This window comes from Peromyscus californicus, unplaced genomic scaffold (assembly GCF_007827085.1).
Source record: "Peromyscus californicus insignis strain IS unplaced genomic scaffold, ASM782708v3 Scaffold_15__1_contigs__length_86483966, whole genome shotgun sequence".
Lineage (NCBI taxonomy): Eukaryota > Metazoa > Chordata > Mammalia > Rodentia > Cricetidae > Peromyscus > Peromyscus californicus.
The window spans coordinates 82,611,857-82,627,756 of record NW_026294447.1 but is presented as its reverse complement, the minus strand read 5'-3'; the positions used below and the strand labels follow the sequence as shown (position 1 = coordinate 82,627,756).

Sequence of the window (15,900 nt, the reverse complement as noted above, 5' to 3'; positions counted from 1 at the left end):
GGGTCAGAAGCCCCTCCAGCCCGCCTTTCTTGCTGTTAGACTCCGTGGTTAGCACCTAGTTATCAAGTGTGTGTCCTTGCCGCTGCCGTCTAAAACAGTTTCGGAAGTCTCTGAAGGGAGTGGAAGTTAGAGTCCAAACTGACCTCTTCTACAGATCCCTGGTCCTGTTCCTTCTGTTCCAGGCCTGCTTCCCACGCAGCTGCTTTCGCAGCTGGAACGGGGTAAGCAGGAGACAGACAGGAATGGGTGCCTGGGGGGATAAAATAAAATAAAATAAAATAAAAGCATGATACACTTCCCTCCCTGTCCCCTCGGTGCGCACGCTCCCCGCGGGGTTTGCCGCTTCGCTACGATTAAACTTGCGAGGTCTCGGAGGGTTTGTCTTTCCCCAGTCGTCTTTGTCCTCTGAAGTCCTTTCGACCCAGGCATTGCGTGGGCCCCCAAAGTGAATTCCTGCAGCGTCCTGCCTCCCGGGTGGGAAAACAGGAGGGCGGAGCCGGGGAGGAGGAGCTGGGAGGGTGAAACGCTGCGGTTTCCGTGTGTTCCAGCCACTCCTACCTCTTTTTCATCCTTGGGTTTCGGCAAAACCTTCAACAGTCTCCCGGCAAACCGCGGGCGCTGTCGAGTCTGGGGAGGTGCTGAAATGGCCGGGGCGCGCTAGTGGCTGCCTTGATTGGCAGAGCTGCCCGGTGACTGACAGGGGGTCTCCATGGCGCCGGCGTCTCCAATCCGCCCACCCCAGTAGCGGCGCGGGCTAGCTCACTGGCGTGCCCAAGCGGAGCAAGCGCAGCCGAACTCAACCCACAGCTCTTTCCCGGAGGGAAGGCTCCCCTCCACCCCCGACTCTGTAGCCCCCAGCCGCACCCCCGATCGGCCTGCGGGCATCTGCTGCGTAATCCTGCTCGGGGCGTCCGCACAGCCTCGATGTTCCAGCTGCCCATCTTGAATTTCAGCCCCCAGCAAGTGGCCGGGGTATGCGAGACCCTGGAGGAGAGCGGCGATGTGGAGCGCCTGGGTCGCTTCCTGTGGTCGCTGCCCGTGGCCCCGGCGGCCTGTGAGGCCCTCAACAAGAACGAGTCGGTGCTGCGCGCCAGAGCCATAGTGGCCTTCCACGGCGGCAACTACCGCGAGCTCTACCATATCCTGGAAAACCATAAGTTTACGAAGGAGTCGCACGCCAAGCTGCAGGCGCTGTGGCTGGAGGCGCATTACCAGGAGGCGGAGAAGCTGCGTGGACGGCCCCTGGGGCCGGTAGACAAGTACCGGGTAAGGAAGAAGTTCCCGCTGCCGAGGACCATTTGGGATGGCGAACAGAAGACGCACTGCTTCAAGGAGCGCACGCGGCACCTGCTTCGAGAGTGGTACCTTCAGGACCCGTATCCCAACCCCAGCAAAAAGCGCGAGCTCGCCCAGGCGACTGGACTGACCCCCACGCAGGTGGGCAACTGGTTCAAAAACCGCCGACAAAGAGATCGGGCGGCGGCAGCCAAAAACAGGTCAGTAGTCCCTAGAGGCCTCGGGGCTCGGTGCCCACCGGGATGGGCAGGACGAGGCATTCCGGGCGGGCGGCGCCCTTACCTGGTGCCTGGACTCAGCGGGAGTTGGGGTTGCCATCTGTCTTGGGTTTAGGAGACCACTGTGTTCTGGATTCCAGTACCGGCTCCTGACTCCCCACTATCTCTCTGGGTTTTGGGGATTTGGGGTCACTGTGGCAGCTGGTGTGGGTCACCAAACCAAGGTGTCACTGGAGTTGGGGGATGGGGGGGGAGAGAGAAAGATTACAAGCCTAGAATCAATTAGAAATCCAAAGGCCCAAAGCTAATTCTTGCTAGCGTGGACCCAGACTCTTAGCAAGTGAAGCCTATTTAGTTAGCTTTATTTATTTATTTTTTTAAAGCCCGTCTGCATCCTCCCCTGGTGCTCTGAAAAGGTTTCAGTTTTCGAGGGTCACAGATTCTAAGAAGCAGAAAGACGGGTATCCCCATCTCAAATCGACCATCCTTGCTAGTGGGCCTATGCTTTCCATTCTATCTTGCATCCCAGGCCCAAACTCTCCGGGCAACCTCCAGGCAGCGGTTTTTGACTTTAGCTGGAATAGATCAGATTCCGGGGGTACCACCTCAGGCATGAGCCCTGGACAGATGCACTACTAGGAAAGGAATCCCAGGTCCCGGAGCCTTTATCTGTCCCGCTTTGCTTTTTCTGACCGTCCTCCAGGAAATCTCCCAACGGTGGGTGACAGCTTAGAAAAATTCCGGGGAGGCTAAGGAGGAATTAATTCATGGTGAGCCGAGAAAGGGCATGAGGCAATTGGAGGGTTCTGCAGAAGGGCGGCTGTGCATCGGTCCAAATTCCATAGCCTCACCTTCCCCACCTAGTCAAGGTCTGAGAAAGCAGTCTTGACGCGGAGCTGGGGGCAGGCGGGTCAGAGAAAAGGGGACGACGTAGCCGCTTGGTTTCTGGCTGTGACCCTGTCCTTTCCTTCCTCTGTAGACTCCAGCAGCAGGTTCTGTCGCAGGGCTCCGGGCGGGTGCTACGTTCGGAGGCTGAGGGCGCGCCAGAGGTGTTGGGCGTCGCCTCCAGCCCGGCTGCTAGTCTGTCCAGCAAGGCGGCCACTTCGGCCATCTCCATCACGTCCAGCGACAGCGAATGCGACATCTGAACTGCCCACTCCTCATGCTTAGAAACAGAATCCAGTGTAAAAAACGAGATACACAAAATAAAAGGAGAGAGGATGAGACCAGCAAACGTAGCGCTCGCTGGTAGAAGCCCGGGGGCCAGGGACCGGCGGGCCTACGTGGCCCGGTCTGCTCCACTGCCAGCCGGCTCTGCTAGCGCTCTTCCATCGCGACTCAGGGGCCCGCGGTAAGGCCTGACCCAACGCCACTTCTCTTCGCTTTGCTTTTTTTCTGAAGGATCTGGCTGCAAAGACCTCTTTGGGACGGAACTGCACGCTGAGCGTTTGCCCGCGAGTCTCCATGGGTATTTCATGTCGAAAGGACACTGTTATATATGTATAACTTTTGCTTTGAAGGTTTTTTTTTAAAAAACAAAACAAAACATATATATGCTGTTTATTTACTTATTTAAAAGACTTCCACGATAGGTTTCTCTGTAGCTTGGGGAACTTGCTGTTCGAAAACGAGCAAACTCAACACATTCTGTGTGGAGAAGCCAAATAATAAAACAACTTGGTGGGTAACCTTTCTTAATTAAGGGAGCAGCTATCTCAGATTTTTTAAAAATCACTCTTATTGCCTTTACCAGGTATGGAGGGTGTAATCTTATCCAAACAGTCTCACCAACTACTCTATAGCCTTTGATATCTCTCAGTATGTATTTTTAAACAGCCATTGATAAATTGCTAACCACCTGCTACATTAAATTGTATATATGCATGTATATGCATACATGTATGTATACATAAACACATACACGTTACCACATTAAACCTAGAATTTGCAACAGGAGCATGCCGTCTATGGCAGCGCTTTACATTCACCACAAAAATGATCAAGATTTGTGCACCTACTCATTCTTAGGAAGTGGCAGCGATTTTCAAGAGCAATTTGGGAAGACAAATTCTAGACACGGGCAATGAGTCCTATTTTACAAAAATGCAAACACATGAGAACTTTATAATAAAAGTATTTCCACTTCTTTTGAGGCTCTCTCCCATTCAGAAGCAGTGGGAACTCATGATCATTCATGGTAAGCATATAGTGCATGTAGAATTGAGCTTTTATTAAGAAAAAAAATTAGGAGAGGTTTTCAGTAACTACACTAGCAACTTCCTGCCTCAGAAGTGGGTTTTAGCCAAGTAAATTATTTTCAACAAAAGAAATACTAAGATAGGAGACAGTATGCAAAGGTTATATATTGACCATAAAGCAAGGCCACAGAGAAATGACAGGTATTTCCTAAGTCAATGCTCTACATTAATATGCAACAATTTATCAAGAACATCATTGTCTTGGGAAGAGCCTCAGTTAAAATATAAAATACACTTAGCATGTAATTGTTCTTCCTGCATACAGACATATAACACACACACACACACACACACACACACACACACACACACACACACACACACACAATCTACCACCTTTTTGCTAAGAAAGTAAATGATATCCAGATTGTCTAAGATTTTGTTTTTCCTAGTGAAATGGATTTCATATTACAAAATCTGATGTTTATCTTTAAATCACTTGGACTGGACTTCTCACCCAGTTGGGGTCCTCTTAATTCACCCCTCTGTTCTTAGAAGGTGCTCCGTGGGTCAGCTGCCTGCTAACATTTCTGAAGGCAAAACATGCTAGGGTACCAAACACATGAAGACTGGAGTCCAGGAAGACAATAGGCGGGCGGCCAAATGGCAATTGGAAGCCCAGGACACGAGTAAGGGTTGATTTTGGTTTGTTTCTATGTCACTTAAACTGATTTGGCTACTTTGGGCTTTATGAATAGGTCATCTCGGTGTGCAATGCTCCTTATCCAGAAAATTCTTGAAAATTGAAACTCTCATAGCGAAAGAGCACTAGATGGACAGATACAGAGAGCTTCTGTGATCAAATAGGTAATTCCCAAATCAAACAAACGCCCTTCTGTGGCCCGTGAAAGATTTCCGCGGTAAAGCTCCCTCACTTGATTCCGAAAGCCTCTGGCAGTTCTTTGGATGACAAGGGGCGGTCTGGGGCTCCAGAGACAGAAAAAAGAAAAAAAGGCACCAAGAGTGAAAATTTTAAGAACGTGTTCACGTTCTAGGTCATGTAAGTGACAAGTGCTAGGGACCTGAAATTGTCTCCTTAATTTGGCAACCTTGGTTGTTGGCAGTGGTGTGCCTCTAATCCCAGCACTCCCGAGGCAGAGGCTGGCAGAGCTCTGTTGTATGTTTTCGGTGCTCCTGGTCTACATAGTGAGTTCCAGGCTAGGCATGGCTACACAGTGAGCCTGTTTCAAATTGCACTCTAGCTTCCTTTGCCTCACCCGAGTCTAGAATCAACCCAACAGGATTGCACTTCAATCTTGTGATCCAGCTCCACCTCATTTCAGCGATGGGGTGGTCCAGAATCAACACTTGGAGAAATGGATCGGCAAATTTTAGCTTTCATTTTTATGAGCTCAGGTCGGGGTGAGGGTGGCAGAGAACTAGGTAGTGAAATGATGTAGAAGAATTTAAGAATCTAAAAATACCAACCAACTTGCCAGTAAAACGATACCTGAAAACATCCGCTCCGTGCTCTCCAGAAAACAGTGTAACACTTGGAGGAACTAAACTTTCTCTGCACAAAATAATTTTTAATGATAGTTGCAGAAAATTAGAAGGCCTAACCTGAAGGATTTCTTTTTCTTTTTCTTTTTTTCCCCATCTGCCTTGGTGAAGGCTTTTAAAGAAGATATACTGTTTACCTAAATTAACAAGCTGCCCAAGAATTACATTTAAAGTAGCTACGATGCTTCAGTGCCGTGGAGATTTATTCATGTAATTTTATGTTGGAATCTTAGGGCGGTAACATTGTTTGGAAGGATGTTTTTGTGTGTTTACCTGAAATCTGGTGATACTTAATTGCTTTGTGATTAATCAGTTCTTCAGATGACCCTAGATTGGAAATTAGCCCAGATCTTCACACAGCGACTTATTCAATCACCCGAATCCGCTCATAAACGTGTATTATAAGGATTTTCCATAACGTTTTTTTAAAATCAATTTCATCCTGGCCTAGAGAGTGTTAACCTCCCAGCAGCAGGAAGGCTCCACAAGGTTCTGAATTGAGGGCACTGTCCACACATACAGCACGCTTCCTTTCTTCAATTCCCCTGTCACGATTTCCTCAAAAGCAATTAGTCCAGCACAGACGAAAAAAGCCTTTTCACATTTCCACAGACCTGACCAAAGCCAGGATTTTACCTCAGCCTCAGCTCGGCTCTCCCTGGGCTTCTCCAACCACCCCGAGTCCCATCCAAAAAGCTCCCCACGGTCCTCTGCGCCCCACGTCTCCCCCTATAGCCACTTGTCCGCGGCCACCCCGGCGCTCCCCCCTCCCTCCCCACACCGGTTTGTTTATAAAAATCCGGAGGGAGGAGGGGAGGGGAGCCAAGTCTGGGGGGTGGGGGAGGGCTTGCTCTTTGTTTACATTAAACAAATGACAGGCGAAGAGCTCCTGCAAAGTCTTCCTTGACCTCCTTCTCTCCCTCCAATTTTCACAAAAAGGAAAGAAAATACTGTATCCGAAGCGGCGCTGAATGGGGCGGGCGGGCGGGCGGGCGGAGGGGAGCCACAGCTTCTGCCTCTATTCAGCCGGGGACCCCAGCGCGGCCGATTTCCGCTCCCATTGTGCGGCGGGCGCCGGGGACCGGGGGTCCGCGGGGTGGCCCGCGGGGCTGTCAGGCGGCTCAGCGTAATCAGGGCTAATGACAGCGGCCGGGGCCCCGCGGGACAAAGCGCGGGGCCGCCGGGCTTTGTCGGCCTGAATGGCTAATGGCTTTGCCCGCGGGCTGCGAGGGGGCGGCGGCGAGGGGAGACCGGGTCATTGTCCCCGCGCTGGCCCGGGCGCGTCCCCCGGAGCTCGGCCCGCCGCCGTGAGGCCCCCCGCAGGCCTGCTGCACCTCGGGTGGCGGGCGCCTGGGTCCCCGAGACCGGGCGGCCCGGTCCTTCCTCCCGGCTCGGCCCGCGGATCTGTGCGGAGACTCCACGCCGCGCGCACCCACCTTTTGCGCCCGGCGCCCCGCGCGGGGGAATCGCCCGGACGGCGGCCTGCAGCCGCTTCTGCAGCGCTCGGCGAGCTCGGGGACAGAACCCTCCCCAAACTTGGGGGCCGAGTGAAACAAAACCCAGGTGAGAGCCGAGGCTCGAAGGCCCGCCGCAGCCCCGCGCAAGGAGCGTGCCCTCCCGAGGGTCCCTGCCGGTGCTGCGCTCCCGGGGTGCGGACGCGGGGTCTTCCTGCAAATCTGGGCCTCTCCGGAGGCTGCAGCGAGTGAGGCCTGAGCCGAGCTGGTCGAGCCTGGGCCTCTGGACGCCATGGTCCGGGACTCACGGGAGTCGGATTTGCAGATGCTAGGGCTGGGGATGGACTCTGCTCAGGGCGCAGGGAGAGGGAGCCGGTGTGATCACCCAACGTGCCGGATAACCCAAGGTTAGGTCTAGCAGACTATGGGACACACGCCCTTCTTTAGGAAACTGCTACTCCCTCAGGCTCGATCCTGCCTTGCATTGCATCCCCAGACATTTTAGGGGTACTCTACCTTGAGACAACCAACTGGTTTCGTTTTCCATTCCCCTCCATTTCCCAAAGTTGTGAGCCACATTCCAGAGTGGCACAAGTAGTTGAGAGACCGCTTACCCCATCACACGGTCCCTAAGGTTAGGCGGTTTGTCTGCCCGGATGCTACCCCATACCTGGACTGCTAATCAGTCAACCAGGCTCACAGGACCCCCTCCAAATCTTTCGAGTCAGCTGGAGCTTTTGTGCTTATAATGTTTTTAAGCATTCATTTCATTTATTTGTGTAATTCCTTTCCCTTTTCAGAGGAGAATGGAAGCCCCTTAAGGGCAAGGCTTGACTCTTAGTCCTCTTTGTTCTCCCAGAGTCTACCCTGAGCAATAGATGTTCAGTAAATATTAAAAAAAACACCTCACGAATTACTGTATCTTCCTTGAAACCAGCCTGTTCTACATGGTTCTCCATAGGAATGCATTTGAACAAACAGAGGTGACTAGAAAGAGCTGGACCCCAAGCTCATCTAATTCTCTGGGCTTGGATGTTGGCTATTACTTGTCGGGTCCCTGGAATGACTTTGAGTGGTCTCTTCATTCACTTTTTCGGAATTTTATGGCTTAGGGTTCAAACCATCTTCACACACAACACATTTTCCCAAGCAGTAAGACTTAGGTTCCAAAATTTCTTAGCCGATATACTTTCTAAACCTACCAAGAAATTTTCTGATATTTTTGTATATACTAGGATGTCAGAACCCACTATCTGGTAACTGCTGTGCTTTGAATGTTGTGTCCCTCCGCTTTGAGACTTAATCACCAGCGCGACTATACTGATGGGTAGGACCTTTAGGAAGTGCTTGAGTACATGGGTGCTCGAGGGCGTTTGTTAAAGGGAGAGATCTTTCTCCTGTGCCAGCGATCAGAAGTGAGCTCTCAGCTTCCGCTCCAATGCCATGACTGCGGGCTCGTAGTCAGGCTCCCCTCCATGATGGACTGTAACCCTCTGGAACTGTTCCTGTCTAAATCGGCAATGGGAACTTTGGGGGGGGGGGATTCTGAATTCAAAAGACCACAACTGTCTTGCCTGTGGGAAAGACAGAAAGACTCATGAAAGTGAAACGTGAGTACATTTTCCTGGATTTTTCATTTTGGAGGCCTGAGTCTGTAAGGACCACAGCTTGGTCTGGAGCTCCCCAAAGATGAAGGCCAGTCCAGCACTGGTCCTCTACCACACACGCTGTGCCTTTAACCACCAGGCAGAGGTGGAGAGGGTAAAGATGAGGGAGAGAGGCTAACAAGCAGCTCACCACTTTTCACCAGAAGCTCTGGCAACAGGAACGTGGCCTGGGCCGGCTCTTGAGGTGGTTGGCCCATGGCTTCCCTATTATTTATCATTCTTACATTCTCCCTGGAACAGATTTCTCTTTGGCCCCTCAGCAGGGCTACCATTAGCCCACACAGGACTGTTGTTCAAATGATGAAAAGAATCACTTTGTCAAGGCATTTTGCTAATATCTGTTGTACAGCCGTAATAAACACACAAATAAAAAACAAAACACCAAAAACTAAACAACAAAAGAACTTAAGTGAAAGGACCTCTCCTGAGGTAGATACCAGGAAGATACCATTTTTCCAGTTCAAGACAGGCAGCCCTCACCAGACCCAGAATCTACTTGGCCTTGATCTTGGATGCCCATTCTCCAAAACTATGAAACAAAAAGTTCTTCGACGGATTGCCTTCCTAGGCTAAGGTATTTCTATTTCTGTTATAGCAGGAGGGCACACTCCTTCCCTTCCCTCTCTCTTTTCTGCCTCTGCCCTCTCCTCCACCTACCTCTTTTAGCCTCCCACTTGTCTTGATCCACAAATTTAAAAAGCAATGAACACACAAATAAATCACAGACTCAGCGTCCAGTTTCGAGATAGGGGGTGATACCTCACTTCCATGCTCAGCCTCATTTAAGCGGAAGACAAACAGAGCCTTCACTGAAATCTGAGATCACAAAGTCCTTATGAAAATCCACCTGATAACTAACTCATCTCAACTTTAAATTTTAATGAGCAGAAGCCAGTGAACTGTAAAATTTCAAATTCTGATAAAAAATATATAAGGCTGTCTCGTGGAAAATAATTTTAGCCTGACTCTGTTAATTTGCAGCTCTGTTAACTGAGAATACTGATTGGGATGTTTGTTTTTCCTCAATGAATAGATTAGACTTGAGTTTTCTTTCTTTCTCTTTCTTTCTTTCTTTCTAAGATTTGTTTATTTATTTTACGAGTATGAGTGTTTTGCCTGCGTGTATGTATGTGGACCACCTGTGTCCCTGGTGCCCACAGAGGTCACAAGAGGGTATTGGGTCCCCTGGAACTGGAGTTACAGATGGTTTTGAACCACCATGTGGGTGCTGAGAATGGGTCCTCTGCAAGAGCACCCAGTGCTCTTAACCACTGAACCATTTTTCCAGTCCCTATCTAGACTTGAATTTTCTAGTGATGAAATCAGACACCTAATGTCAGGTGAGACACATTAATTTGGTGCATGAACAGTCTGGATAGTGATAAACTAGTTTATTTGGCATGTCAAACCTTTTCAGATATTTAGGATTCTTAACTGTCCAGATTAAGCACCATTTAAAGCATATTTTGTTACACTGGGTATACTCTTGGCTTTCTACACCAAAATTCTGTGATAATTTATATTTTTAATTAAGGCCTATGCATGCATGCAAGAACATTTCTTTTCAAAATTATTTTTGCAGGTAATTGTGACTATCTGAGAGATGTAAATTGAAAATACACCAACCAAAGGAAGAAAACTTACATGTAAGCAGTCTGTAGCTGTGACTTGGAACCTGATGAGGCAGAGTCAACAAACCTGGTCAGAAATTTCCCATCACTGTGTGAAGACGGACAAGTCATTCAACTCGTGGAGACTTTGTTCTTACTTCCATAAAGTAGGGCTAACGATATCTAGGGATGCTATGAGTGATGCCTGGGAAGTGCCCCTCATGGCCCCCCATGTAACAGGCTTTCAGAGAATGAGTCTTCACCTCACTTTTCCTGGTTAAATGTTAAAGGAATGAAATGCTATCATTTCCCTTTCAAATTTTTGGGTTTTTTTTTTTATTGTGTGTATGTGTATGTATGATGGCACATGATGTAAGTATGTGTCTGTGTGGAGCACATATACTGTGGTACACATGTCAGCAGATGACTTTGTGAGGTCAATTCTCTCACTCTACCTTTATGTGGGTTTGGGGGATGGAATTCAGGTCACCAGGCTTGCATGACAAACGCCTTTAAACACTGATCCATCTTGAAGGTCCTAAGTTCCCATTTTTAAAATGGAGTTGGGGCCAACAAAATGGATCAGTAGTTTAAAGCACTTGTTGCCAAACCTGAAGACCTGGGTTCCACAATCAGGATCCAAGATCCTGAGGTTACATGGTAGAAGGACAAAACGGACTCCTCCAGCATGTTGTCCACCGAGCCCCATCCACAACCTGGTGAGCAGCAACCCTCAACCAAATAAATAAATAAAAACCTAATGAATGGTTTAATGGGGTTTACTTTTGCTTTGACAAAGGCTTGCTATCCAAGGCTGACTTAGAAATTGTGATGCCCTGTGTGGGTCTTCCTAGTGTTTGGATTACAGACATATTACCACCACAACTGTCTTTATAAGTTGTTTTTAATAGTCATCATCTACATACTTGAAAAGTTGCTGACACTTGTGTGTACTCTAAGTATGCTGGAGATTGAGCACAGAGCCTCATGGAAAATTCAGCACCTGCTCTGCCTTTGAGCCCCACCCCAGGCTAGCTGCCACTGCCCTTAGCATCAAAAGCAGCTCCTGTTTACCACCCCAGGAGGGAGAACCGAATATCTTGGCCTTTCACTGGTGGTAATGGATGGGTCGGTGCTCATACCTGGAGCCACTTATCATTTACATGGAGCTCTTCAAAGAGGTCCTGGTCAATGTCCCATGACCAAACTTTATAGGTAAATATGCGATGTTCAAGGTGTAGCTCGGTGGTAGAGTTCTTAACTAGCATGCCCAAAGCCCTGAGTTCAATCCCCAGCAACACACACACACACACACACACACACACACACACACACAGAGAGAGAGAGAGAGAGAGAGAGAGAGAGAGAGAGAGAGAGAGCGAACATTCTAAATTATGAATACAAAGTTGGATAAAAGAAAAGAAATAACAGTTTAAAAGGAAATGTACATGTACACTCTTCAGAATAACCAGAAACTGAAAAGAGCCCAGGTGCTTAACAGCTGGTGAACTAGCTAAATAAAATGTAGTAAAATCATACAATGGAATAGTATACATCCATAAAAGAAATGAAATAGGAACTATGCAGATGGCTCAGTGCTTAAGAGCACTTGTTGCTCCTAAAGAGGATCAGAGTTGAGTTCCTAGCACCCACACAGGGTGGCTCTCAACACCTGTACCTGCTGTTCCAGGGGATTTGACACTCTCTTCTGGTCTCCACAGGCTCCTTCAGTCAAGCACATACACACATACATAAAAATAAAGGCTAAAATTAACAAGTGGTGGTGGCTCGTGCCTTTAACCCCAGCACTGGGGAGGCAGAGCAGGCGGGTCTCTGAGTTCAAGGTCAGCCTGGACTGCAGAGTGAGTTCCAGAACAGCCAGGGCTACACAGAGAAATACTGATTTGAAAAAGCAAAATAAAAATAAAAATAATAGTAATAATAATAAAAATAATAATAATAAGAAACTGTGATATATGCTACATGTATAAGCCCTGAAAATATGGTAGACACAATAGACTACATACTGTATGTTACATTTATATATGAGAAAAAGAACAGAAGATGCAAAAAAAACAAAACAAAACCCAAAACCCACATAAGAATTACAAGGTTTTTTAGCCTAGCAAATAACCTACAAAAGCCATACAAATAACAAAATCATTTTACTAACTGCCCTCCACACCTCTAGGAAAATTCTGCCCCACTTTTTCATTCTGCTCCCTGATGACTTCTATATTTGGCAACAATTTTACAGTAACCTTTAAACAGAAAGGCCGTTTTTTAATGGTTTTTAAGGTGAACTGATCTAAATGCTTTTTATTGGCAGTTTAGAAATGTTTTGCCATCTTTAGTTTATTATTGCTAAGTTCATATATTATTTTTTAGATTGATATGAATTTTTTTCATATCTGAGCAATAGGATTTAATGATGCCTCATGTCTCCTTGAGCCACGACTCAGCTGAAACAGTCTTTGCAGGGACAATAGTTGTTAGTAAGTTTGTGATCAGGGATCGTCCATGTTCCTTTCGTGACATAAATCAGTACGTTAGGCGTTGGGGAATATTCCCGTGAGACATTCTGCACTGTAGCCGCTAGCAACGTTATCCAGAAGTGCCAGCAAACCGTAAAAATGTATGACACTAAACCAAATCATCTTCTCCTTCCCTTCAGGGACCACGGTTATCCCAGCACACCAGGCAAAAGAGGAAATAGACAAAGAGTGGCAAAGAGTCTACTGTAGTAAATCATATGAGTTTTACAAATTTTCAAAAACTGCATGATCGTGTGAACATGTTACCAGGAATTGCTTACAGGGCCTTAGGAGAGGCTGATGCAGGTGAGGGATCTTGAACCTAAGCATCTACTTCAAGGTTAGTCTGACTCCAAATAAACAGGGGATGATGAAAACAGGCTCTCCGACTCCAAGTCCATTATCCTTTTCTATTACCTGAGACAATGTATTTTCCAAGAAAGTTTTAACAGGGTTCTACTGAAAACCTGTTCTTTAAAAATGATTCAGAGGCCAGGGTGATACGTGCCTTGTAATCTCACCGCTGGGGGAGGGGGGTGGAGGCGGGGAGTATTAGGTGTTCAAGGCCACCTTCGGCTACATAGTGAGGCTAGCACAGAAACCACCACCACAGTCAGAAAAAAAAAAAAAGAGAGAGACTCACTGGAAAAAGGAGGGAGAGTTTAAATTGTTCATGGAAAGCTAGAGCTGACCAGAAGCCTCCTCCATCTTGCCTCCTTGCAGATTCTACCTCAGACTGTCAAAGGCCCTGTGTTCTTCATCCTTCCTTTAGCAGGCTCTTCTCAGTTGTCAGAGGAAAACAAGGCAGAAAAGCCAATTCACACCAGCATACAAATAACTGCTGAAAGATTAATGAATTACCTACAGATGGGGCACTGGCATAGTCCTTACTAACTGCCTGAAGATAATCCTTTAATTCAATACCCCCCATCACTAATAATAGCAATTCAGACATCACTAGAAGGCTAGTAGGAAATTATTTTTGTTGGAAGAGAGCCAAGTGTCCTTCAAACCTTTGCAATAAAGTAAATAGATAAAGGACTGATTTTTTTTTTTACTCTGATATCATAAATTTTTCTGAAAAAAAAATTAAAGGTCGTGGCAGCACACACCTGTAATCCTAGCACCTGGCAGGTGGAGGCAGGCAGATCAGAATTTCAAGATCTTAGACTCCTGCAAGGTAGCCTCTGCTTACGGCTCTCGTGAGCATCATGAGCATCCCAACCCTCAACACGGGACTAGAATCAGGTTGAGGCAAGTGAGGTGCCTGAGATGCATCATGATTCATGGAGTCGTTTACTCTCATATCCTGCAAGTTCAGGCTTGGCATTGGAGAGTAAGTCCTTGAACTTTATTCCATGGACCCCCCATCCTAGTCTTCACTTTCTTCTGGACCTCCGTGGCCTGCAACCAGCTGCCTTCATGCTTCTGCTCACGGTGCGAGCATGGTGCTCTTTACTTCCGTGGTTGTGTTTGTACCACATCCCTTCCCACTCCTTCTGGCAGCAGCACCCTTAGGAAACTACCCCCCACCGTTTCAGTGTATTTCTAGAAGGGCTGCTGAGTACAGACTCCCAACCTCCCAATCGGTATGGAATGGACACACCAAACTGGCACAGCCCTTTCCAGGAAGTTTTGAATTGACAAGAGAGGAGCTGTTTGCTGTACTCTTGGATTGAAAGCATAAACTTGTGATGATGCTGTGGTGGTCACATGGGCCACAGAAAGGAGCTTCACAAAGAAGAGGCAAGCTCGGGATGTGGAGCAGGTAGGCCTGCAACCTGTAACCCTTGGGAGGCTGCGGCAGGAGCATTGCAAGTTCAAATCCTGCCCAGGCTACGGAAGGAGAAGAAGCAGGAGGAAGCAAAACTAATGCTAATACAGTCACTGTCCGCTGCTGAGGCTGCAGCCAGCTCTAGCTCTGCCTCATCGGTTTACAGGAGGAGCTAACATTATCTCCATTTATCGAATCGTTTAAACTGCTTGGAAGAGCTGTCACTCAAAAACAAGCAAGATTCACCATCTTGTAATCTTCCAAGAACTGAGTGTAGACTCTTTCCCACAGCAAAAAGTCAATAGATCTTTGCAGAATAAATGAACTAAATGGTCATAATAATTAGAGGATCACCAGAACCATGATATCTCATTTCAAGAAATTTTATTCTGAATGAGATAAAATTCAAAACATTAAAAAAAAGAATGTGTTTTGTCCAAGATTAAATTCAAGTGTTCCATTAATTGCCAGGGAAACAAGTAAAAATTAAAAGGTGTCAGAATTTTTTTTTAAGTTCAGGAAATAAGACCTTCTATTTACTTATATCTAAACGAATAAATAAATAAAGCTAAAAAGACAAGCAGGAAACAGTGGTTTCAGGCTTAGGGGAACCACTGGCGGGTGGGAGGGGGAGACATCCTGGAACTGGAGAAATTTTCAATGTGTAACTGCTGTGGAATGTTCTGTATGGCAAATGTGTTGCTGATTAGTCAATAAATAAAACACTGATTGGCCATTGGCTAGGCAGGAAGTGTAGGCGGGACAAGGAGGAGAATAAAGCTGGGAAGTGGAAGGCTGAGTCAGAGAGACACTGCCAGCCGCCATGATGACAAACAGCATGTGAAGATGCCGGTAAGCCATGAGCCACGTGGCAAGGTATAGATTAATGGAAATGGATTAATTTAAGCTGTAAGAACAGTTAGCAAGAAGCCTGCCACGGCCATACAGTTTGTAAGCAATATAAGTCTCTGTGTTTACTTGGTTGGGTCTGAGCGGCTGTGGGACTGGCAGGTGAGAGAGAGATTTGTCCTGACTGTGGGCCAGGCAGGAAAACTCTAGCTACATGTAACTTTATGTATTTGACAATGATTTAACATTATGAATCAATGCCTCTTCAAACGTTAAGGTATGGCTTGGGGAGGTGGCTCAGTGGTGATGTACTCATCTTGTGCTGCCCTCCCAGTTTGGTTGAAGGCCCACTTTGACCATCTCTGACTTCTGATGTTAGCTGTTATGAGAGCCAAGCTCTGTTGCCAGGAAAGGAGGAGGATTACAGGAGAGTGAAGAGAAGTTGGGGAGTTTTAGGCTGATAAGACATACTTTCTTTACTCCAGACCAAGAGTGCTACATAGGCAGCTGATGGCGGGCACCCAAGCACACCCTGGTGCACACAGGCCACGAACAGGTGAGCACAGGCACACACACAGAGACCAGAACACAGGCAGCATGGAGTGGGTCCACAGACCTACAGCGAGATACAGGCAGGCGGAAGGCTTCTGACCTCAAGACCATACTTATACAGACTCACACACAAGTAGCACTCTACCCAAAATGGTTATGTAACAGATTACAGGACTTATACTTTT

At 47.4% G+C, this 15,900-nt stretch overlaps 1 protein-coding gene across 1 annotated transcript; it reads left to right on the top strand.

Moving 5' to 3' along the window:
- The first annotated feature begins 921 nt into the window (after positions 1 to 921).
- Positions 922 to 2,662, top strand: Six6 (SIX homeobox 6). The gene is made up of 2 exons (XM_052738245.1): positions 922 to 1,496; positions 2,494 to 2,662. The coding sequence occupies exons 1-2, from the start codon at positions 925 to 927 to the stop codon at positions 2,660 to 2,662; spliced, it is 741 nt and encodes a 246-aa protein (XP_052594205.1). The 5' UTR covers positions 922 to 924.
- The last annotated feature ends 13,238 nt before the right edge of the window (positions 2,663 to 15,900 follow it).

Coding starts and splice junctions, on each gene's coding strand:
- Six6 (XM_052738245.1), top strand. CDS start 925: ATGTTCCAGCTGCCCATCTTGAATTTCAGCCCCCAGCAAGTGGCCGGG. Junction 1,497..2,493: donor GCGGCGGCAGCCAAAAACAG/GTCAGTAGTCCC, acceptor CTTCCTCTGTAG/ACTCCAGCAGCAGGTTCTGT.